Source organism: Bidens hawaiensis, unplaced genomic scaffold (assembly GCF_021521415.1).
Source record: "Bidens hawaiensis isolate Kalapana, Puna unplaced genomic scaffold, B.hawaiensis_p1.1 tig00055700_1, whole genome shotgun sequence".
In the NCBI taxonomy this organism is placed as follows: domain Eukaryota; kingdom Viridiplantae; phylum Streptophyta; class Magnoliopsida; order Asterales; family Asteraceae; genus Bidens; species Bidens hawaiensis.
In genome coordinates, this window is record NW_027500025.1 from 6,041 (window position 1) to 15,598 (window position 9,558).

A 9,558-nucleotide genomic window follows, 5' to 3' on the forward strand; every position below is an offset into this window, starting at 1 on the left:
GCTGACCTTGATTCTGGTTCTAGTCTTGATACTGATTTGTTGGTTGAGCAAACTGATTGTTTTGAAAATTTCTAGGTTGATTGCATTCCCTTGCAAAGTGTCCTGGTTGTTGACAGTTGTAGCAGATTGATTTTGACTTGTCAAAACCTATTCTTTCATTAGGACTAGAGACAAAGGACCGTCCAGTTCTATTAATCAACCTCTTGCTTCTCAAAGCTAACATAGCAGCTTGCCATTTTAAATCCATGTCTTCTAAGTCATCAGCATCAATTTGCTCAAGGTCTTCTTGAACAACACTGGTATAAATCATATTCTTTGCAACAAAAGCATTATATGATTCAGTAAACATTGAAAATAGAGCTTGATACACATTTCCTTGATTAACATTTCCACCACCAAAAGGAGCATGCCCACTGGCCATAGAGGATGTATCATGATCATAAATCAATTAGACATTGAATCTGGGTTGTCCACCTTGATTGTTTGCATTGCCAGCAACAAAACCCCTTGGGGTGTCGCCACCATATTCACTTGGCTCTTCAATGATGGGAATCTATTGTTGATTTTTGTGGACAGATTTCCCATGGGTGCAATGAGGGAATTTGTTACTTGAAAACTTAGTCTGTCTTCTTTGATCATATTGTTGGGATGAGGAAAATACCTTAGGAAGATTGGAATCTCTCAACCTCTCTGAAAACGGCTAACAATGGAAACCGAGCATGCTCAGGCCTCCCAACAAGCTTTTACTTAATCCAGCAAGGTATTTTGCTTTCCCAGCAAGGTTATCTTCTAGAATTCCTCTTGAGTGTTAAACCGAGCAAGGTTCACTTAGTCTAGCAAGGTTTTTCTTCATGTCAAGCAATGTTTGTTTCCTAGCAAACTGTTGACTAAACCAAGCTAAAACAAAGTCTTTTGGAAGATGTAGCAAGGTTTATTCATAATAAACAGTGGTCCTAGTAAGCTTGAAGGAAGTGGATAAAGAATTTATTTAGCTTGAAGGAAGTGGATAAAGAATTTATTTAAGGACTTCTTACTAGCAAGGTTCAACTAAGAGCAAGCTACAGTGTTACCAGCACACTTAAGTTTGTTCAAATAAGTTATGTTAACAAAAGGTTGAAAGGATTTTTGAAGAACAAGTTTGCTTGTAGGACTATATCGAGCAAAGTTTGATATGGTCAAGAGGATTGAAGTCTGCTAGATGAATATTTTCTAAGGAAAATAATCTAAGTAAAGTTTTCCCGGAGAATTGTTCCACAACATACTTAATAGCTACCAGGTCTGCTCGATAAAGACAAAAGCTGTAAAGCTTTCTCGAAGACCTATTTACACTTAGAATCTTTTGTAATATGTTTTGAATAAATTTCAATCATTAGGGTTTCTAGAAGGGCATCCTAAGTTGTACCAATACACCTCTAAGTTTACATACACTTATCCAAAATACACATCAAATTTTCAATAGATGCAATTTACATATCAAAATGAAAAAAGATTACAACTTATAATTATGTCTGACGGACATTACAAATCAAGCCAATTCTATAAGTTGTATCTTCATCTTCTTTATCTAGAGGCTTCCCTTCTTCCATCCAATCTGACTGAGGTGGCCTTTTCTTTAAATAGAAATAACTTCATGTTGTGACGATGCTGGGAGGGCATAGTCCATCTAATTATATCCTCCAGATCTTCCACATGAAGAAATTCAAGGTCAATATCTTCCTTTATGTTCCCCGGGCCAGTCCATCTTAGTTTCTTAGAATGAAGGATTCATCATGTTCTTCAAATATGATGTCAGAAATCCTACCATTCCTTTGGACTTTGTGATTAGGCCTAGTCATCTGCTGCCTCAGGCTTAGATATTCTTTCATATTTGCTAGAGTATTGTAATATTTGGTTTTCTGTTTGTAAGATGCCTCAGTTATCATGATGTCCATCATTTTCCTCTGCCACTTTTTCTTCTCAAACTCGGGAACCCCTTCTTTGTTTGATCTCTGCGATGTTTAGATAGTTCACTTTGTTGCCTTCATGCAAAGCTCTGCCTGTTGTGATAGTCGTAAAAGCTCAGAGATGCCATCTCAGCCAATTGCTCCCTTTTGAAATCTATGAAGTCATCTTTAAATACAATATGTTTCAAGTCACCACTCTATATTATCATTTTTATTGAATCAATTTTTGCATCAAAGTATAGCATCTTCGGTAGGTCCACCACAGATGGTGTCCTTTGTTGTGAAGCTCTAGTGGTTGGGATTGGGAGACTTACAGTGGAAGACATTGAAGTATACTTCATTTTAGGAATAGGATCCTTCACTGGGCTAGAATTTTCAAACATCTCAATAATTTTCTCCTTAAGCAACATGACCAGATTCAAATAATTCTCTCCTTCATTGGCCATTGTTGTGATCATGTCCACAATTTCTTCATCAGTTGGACTAGCAGGGACAGATCTTTGCTCATGTATCGGTTCTCCCCTGGGTCCAGACTGAAATTGCAATAATTTTCTGTGTTCAGCTTCCAGCTTCTCCCACTCAACCTTTTCAGAATAGAATAATTCTTTGGGTTGAGCTTTACCCAGGTTGTCAAACACACCTTCAGCCATGACCTTCCTAAGCATCAATTCCTTTAAGGTAGTGATCTTGTTCTCATCATCCCAGGTTCTGCTGCTTGTAGAAAACAAATGACATCATCTAGCTTCAATTGGGGGAAATTTGCCTTCTCTCTTATGAATTTGCTAGCAGTGTACCACTCACCTGAAAGTGATTATAACAACTTCTTGGTCATGTCAAAATCAGTGATTACTAAATCAGTTGTCCTGATTTCATTAGTAATTGCTACGAACCTCTGCAATACAGATCTCAGTTTTTCACCTTCACTGAACTCGAAACTATCTAGATCTGACTTCAATCGATCTTTCTTAATGTTTTTCAACTCGATGTTACCTTCGAACATCTCAACAATAGCATCAAACATTGATTTGGCTGTTGTGTGATGAGCTACACTGGTTAGGATTTCCCATGATAGACCCAGCTTAATCATTGCTAGTGCTCTGTCATCCTTCTTTATCATTCGAGCTTCGATAGTCTGATTGTTTCCTGTTCCATCCGACACATATGGTCCATTCTTGATCGAATTCCACATTTCAACATCGTTGTAACAAACTGCAACCTCAAACAAAAATTTCCATTTTATGTAATATTCCTGTCCGCACAGCCGAGGAATCTTGTTAGTAGAAACCTCTTTCTTATCCATTGATCTCGTAAAAGAAGAAGTGGTTACACCGGTTGTGGAACCAGTTGAACAGCCTGTATATTCGGCTACATCGAAACATGATGATGAACTAACTGAATCAGATTCAGAATGTAAAAGAAAATTAGCTGATCCTCGTGCAGTGCTTGAATTAAAAAATCAAAGAAAAAGAAAGAAGTCTACTGATGAAGTTGATGGTACATTTGAACCTGAACCTGCAAAAACAAAGAAAACCACAGGTCTATGAGGTAAGAAACATATAGTTAAACGTTATACTTTTCAATTAGTAAACGAACTTGTAGTCGAGGGGGAGAAAGCTACTGAGCCTAAAGTAGAAGTTAGTCAGTTTGTAGCAGAGTTGAATGTTGATGAACGTGCGGTAGATTAGGGATGTGATGATAACATTTTAAAGACTCTTGGGGTGAAAGTAAGTCAATCTTCTCAACCAAAGAAGACACCAAAGACTATACCAAAGGATACTCCAAAAGTTACTCTACGTTTCACACCGCAAGGTCATTCTTTGGGATTATACCTTATTTTGATCCAACTACATTTCTTGATGGACATACAAAAGGAGAATTTGATGCATTAAAGACAAGGGATGAGGATCAAGATGTAAAGATTGAAAGTCTTATTGTGGAAAGACTCAGTTGAGGAAAGACAATATGGAAATGAAGACAAAGTTAGGGGATAGTGAGGGTAGGAGGGTTGTTCAAGCTGATCTTCTGAATCAGCATATGAAATACTTTGTGTTGATTGAAGAAAAAATAGGTATTCGACTTGCATCTGAAGTGGAATATGCTAATGATAAAGTATTTGAACGTGTGTATGGAGATGATCTTAGTGTTGAAATTGGGTTTTCAAGATAATGTATGATCAAGAGAAATTAGATTTGAAAGGTAATGGCAAGATAACTGATGATCCGATAGACTTGTCTGAAGAACCATTTATGCATACTGAGCAAAAAGTTGGATCACCTTCTACTGTGTTTACTACACAAGAACTAGTGGATGAAGAACCTATTTTGGATATGGTTGTGTATGAACAAAAGGTTTATGATCCTTTGCTTTTTGAACCATTAGATTAGATTTGGTACTTTTGGGTGTTGATCAGTTGGTTGTTGAACCAATTGTTGAGGAAAAAGATGATGAGGACGAGGAGGATGAGGGAAAACTTGTATTATCTGTTGGTTATGACTATGAAGACTTGGATGATGACAATGCTGGTGGAGGAATTGGTGTACCAGTTAGTTCCAATATCAGTAAATCTCATGTTGATACTACTTATAAAAGTCATGCTTCTGAAGATCGAACACAACATGATTGTGTTGGTGAAAAGTCATTGGAAGATACTGAAGTATATAATGTTGATCCTCTTTCAATAACTCTTTTTTAGACAAAAGGGGTTGTGTACGAGGTTGAGGAAGGGGAAATTTCTATGGATATGGCTGAATTAGCTAGACTATTGAATTTTACTGAAGAAGAGTTCAATTTTGATATTGAAAAGGAGATGGGTAGTATTTCTGATGATAAATAGGAATTCATTTCTGTTGATGAACTTATGTTAGAAGTAGTGGAAGAAAAAGGGTATGTTAGATATGTTACTCATGATAACCGTGAATTTGCTGAATTTGATGAAGAGTTTGAGGATGAAATTGAGATGATTAGTCAAGATTTTGATGAATTTGGAAAGCCGGTGGAAGATGAGGTAAAGAGTAAGAGGAAGAATGATTGGTTTCATGATCATAATGTTGAACCTAAGAAACAATTTCTCATACTAGTGAAATACTATGAAAAGACAAAGAAAGATACGACATTGGGTAAATGTATTAGTATTGCGTGTCTGAAGAATATTCGAAAGATTGCAATCAAAAGACAGTTTGGGATACAATACTTTGAGAGCTTGATAGATCTAAAATCGTTGTCGTGGCATCATGTGTACGATATATGTCAGGAAAATTTATTGTATGCTCCTGCTAAAGGTTACATTTCGGAGATATGAGACTTCATTGTTTGTCAATCAAAATGTGGATTTAAAAGTTGGACTCCACAAAAGCCAAAGCTTCATGTTTCAAATGTTAAGAAGGACCCAAAGACTGGGGAATTTGTAAATACTTAGAGATACTCAAGGCTTGATTCATTAAGGGTTATACCGTTATACCCAATGGAGCATAATTTTCATAAATACTTTTTATGGTGGTATTACGATGAATCAACTGGTGAAGCAGTAATCAATTCAGATAGGGGAAAAAATAACTATGATGTGATTGCAGTGCTTGCTCCAATGTGGTTGGTCAACTATTCGGAAAATTATATTGAGTTCCTACAATCCCACAACAAGTTTATTCTGATAAGGGTGAGGAACAGGCTCTGTTCACAAAGTTGTGAATGTTTGTTTTGTTACCAACATACATTCTGGTAGAGTCTGGGAAACAAAGTTCATCGGTGTTGGAAAAGTGGAAGATTGAAATGTGGTAGAAATCAAAGCTGAACGTGAAGATAGATTGACTAGAGCATCTTTGGACAAATTTGATTAAATGCCTTTTAGGGTTTCAAGACCAACGCCTCAAGGAGGTTCAACTAAAGGAGTATTTGAAGATTATCTTAAAGAGTACAAGGCAAGAGTGTTTGGAATGAAAAAGTGAAGACTATCAAGACCTAGCAATATGTAAGGGGGAATTTGTGAGTACATAATGTCTAGTGCTAGGGTCTCGTATTTTGTATGTATTTGATATGGAAAATAGGTTTAAATGTACAATGAGCGGATATATACATATACAGGCGTATATGTACATATACGGCGTATATGTTATATGTCGTTTATGTCATATACGGGCGTATAAGTATGTTACAATTCTGTCTGACTTCACCGTCAAAACCTGATCTTTTGCATGCTGTATGATTTTCTAGAGCATATCACTGTCATATCTATTGTAATTGTTTGATGATTAATGGTATAAATGAGCTTAACGTTAATGAATTACTTGTGTATCTTCGTCTCATGTTGAATTCCATGCAATACGTTAAAGAGTAAATATATTTCATGTCGATCCTAATGGATTCGATGTTCTTTTAAGTGGTGTCAGAGCAATTAGGCTCTTCTTTGCTTTAAAGACACAAGATATTGATCATTTGACATCCATTTGAAGACTGTCGTTACAATTCTGCCTGACTTCACCGTCAAAACCTTACAAATTCTTCACAGATCATTCGTCTATACTTCGTGCATAGCCCTACAAAAATTCAAATCAAATCAAATCAAGCTCAAATTCATCATTAATTGATCAAAAATGGTGATATCTACATGTTTTTTTCCAGCGGATAAATTAGACTTATACGACAGATAACACACTTATACACCGTATATACTTATACATTGATTTGGAATTTATACGATGTCTTGGTTCTTGTGCAAACATATCCGTTGATTTCAGACTTATACGGATAGAGAGATTTTGAGAAATATGTAGAATCTAAGTGCATTAGCAACTCAGTCGTCAACTTTGCTTCAGAATATTAACATGGAAAATGAAATGGGAACTTCGAATAAGCCACCGAAGCTTCTTCGAATGGAAGATTATCCGAGTTGGGCCGACAAGATTGAAACTCATGTTCAAGTCGGAAACTATGATACTTGGCTTGCGGTCGAGGAAGAATATCTTATCCCAAAGAATGAGAATGGAACAAGTTGCAAATTATCTCAAGTAACTGAAGTTCACAAAGCTGCATTTATAAGAGAAAAGAAGACGTTGAATTTATTTCAACGGGCTATTAAATCTGAGATTTTCCAATTATTACAGCATAATGGCTCATGCCATTCTATCTGGCAAGCACTCCTCAATAAGGATAGAGGAAACCCAGATATGAGGAAGTCTAAGTGGCACTGCTCAAGAAGGAGTTTTAATATATATACTATGGTAAAGGGTGAATCTTTTTCCCAACTAATTGAAAGATATTGTCACCTAGTAAATGAAATGAAGAGGATGGGCAACGATAAAAAAAAATTTGAATACATTGACAAGTTGGCTGATGCTTTACCTGAAGATTGGGAAACATTTATTATTATACAACAATCTATTTTGGTTGCTTATGCTCGTTTTAATCTAGCTCGTTTCATCGAAAAGCTTGAAGAACAAGAATTGGAATTGAGAAAGAAGCATAAGATGAATAATACATCTGTTACTGAAGATATTGGATTGTATTTCAATAGTTATAAATCTGTAGTACCCAAAACCTGAAGATTCAAATAGCTTATTGCACTGAAGGAGCAGCCTTTGTAGGGAATCATTTTGGTGGATCACAAACTCCACAAAATTCACAATCTTCTCATTTTTCATGTAACCGTTACTCTGGAACAATGACCGCTAATCAAACCTCTCAAGCACAAGGTCAAAATGTTGATGTTTTACAATGCAACATTGCTGTAAACATCAAAAAAAAGAATGGTCTGACAGCTGACAAGGTTAAGGAACACTTGGTGTTTCTAGGATCCGTTCTAGAATCTTACGAGTGTCTGACATCTGGTAGAAATGGAAACTGTAATATGACCACAGAGGATTATGATCAAATAGATCATGAGGAGACAGATACGCTTGATATTAGATGGTGCATGGCAAGTGTTATCCGATGAACTCAACATTTTAAAGGAAATTACCAGGAAAAATTACTTGGATGGGACTAAATCTAAATTGGGGTTTGATAAGTCGAAGGTAAGATGTTTTTGGTGCAAAGAGAAGGGACACTTTAAGAGGGAGTGTGCAAACAAAGAAGTTGGTGATAATAGTGCTAGTCCTTTTGGAAGAGACTATAATCGTCAAGCGATCTATCATCGGAACTCTTCTCATCATGCTGAATCTTTCATCTCTAGGAAGAAACCTGAAGCTTCTCCTACCAAAGCTTATCATGCTGCTGCACAACTTGATAAAGGATTCAATTGTAAAAACTATGTGCAACAAGCAAATGTAGCTGAGTTGATTAAAGAGGTTGTTGCTTCTAAGGTTGATGTTGATGAAGAGGTAATTAACGAGGAAATTGCTTCTGAGGAGGTAGTTGCTTTTGAGGTAGTAAAAAGTGTAGAAGAGAATATCATCATCAAAGACATTTTATGATGGAACTGATGTTGATGAGGATTCTAAGACGAGATCTTACGACACGATTTCTTGTGATTTCGTTCAATCTATTTTACCACCTGATATTTTTGAAATTTTTGCAGGTTGGTTTAATGATGAAGAGATACCTCATGGTAAGATTGACTTCGGGGAGGATGATGTAGAAGAAGCTGTCAAGGGAGCATCAAGAACCATCTATTAAAGAGAATGTGGTGAATGGTTGATTCAACTGAACATCATGCATTAATGGTAAGCCAAATAAATTTAAATTCTAATGTGGTTAAATGTGAACTTTGTGAAATAGGGTGTGAAAAGTTTGAGTTTAAAGATTTTTAAATTAAAACTCTTAAAACAACCTATAATAATTTTTTTCATGATTTCAACAAAGTAAAAGAGGCTTATGACAAACTTCAAAAATGTTAAAAAAAACCTTATGGTCAAGAATTTTTCAACATGAGAAAATTATTGTCATGCTTAAAAACAATGTTGAAGATAAACGGATTGTCGTCAATCACCATATTGATGAGAATGCCACTCTTAAGCAAGAGTTACAATCAATTAAGATTGAAACTGAGCGTATTGATTTAAAACTTAAGAGTTACAAGGCCTCATCATATGTGCTTGATCATATTATTCCCAAACAAGTTAGTGTTGGTGTTGGGAATAAGCAAAATGAATTGGGATATCATTCAATTCTTGTTAAACACCAAGATCCAATCAACACGGATTCATGTTGTATTGATTAGATAGTAGATCTAGTTATATGATATACTTATAGGTTAGATAATTGTAGAATAATAATGTAAAAGAAGTAATTGAGAGAGAATACTTGGACAAAGGTTCAGTATAATACTTAATCAATACTTAAATTATGTAAGGTTGAACACGCCTTATATAGACGATGGGATGCCATTCGTTACACATCCCATAACGAATGGCCTCCATTGGTTATCATTACATAAGTCAACATGTTGGTTTAGCGAATGACTCATTCGCTATACTTCATTCGTCAACATTCCATGATGAATGGATCTAATACATAACGAAAGAGGTCCATTCGTTAAACATCCTTAACGAATGGACCATTACAAATAACAGTTAAGGTTCATTCGTTAAACAACCTTAACGAATGAACTATAATTAATAACGAACTGGGTCATTCGTTAAACATACTTAACGAATGAGCTATACAAAACGAATAAGACAAAATT

At 35.7% G+C, this 9,558-nt stretch overlaps 1 protein-coding gene across 1 annotated transcript; it reads left to right on the forward strand.

Moving 5' to 3' along the window:
• Positions 1-6,760: 6,760 nt before the first annotated feature.
• LOC143601122 (uncharacterized) lies at positions 6,761-7,477 on the forward strand. Its single transcript, XM_077078614.1, has one exon. It carries the CDS (start codon positions 6,761-6,763, stop codon positions 7,475-7,477), a length of 717 nt encoding a protein of 238 aa, XP_076934729.1.
• The last annotated feature ends 2,081 nt before the right edge of the window (positions 7,478-9,558 follow it).

Coding starts and splice junctions, on each gene's coding strand:
- LOC143601122 (XM_077078614.1), top strand. CDS start 6,761: ATGGAAAATGAAATGGGAACTTCGAATAAGCCACCGAAGCTTCTTCGA.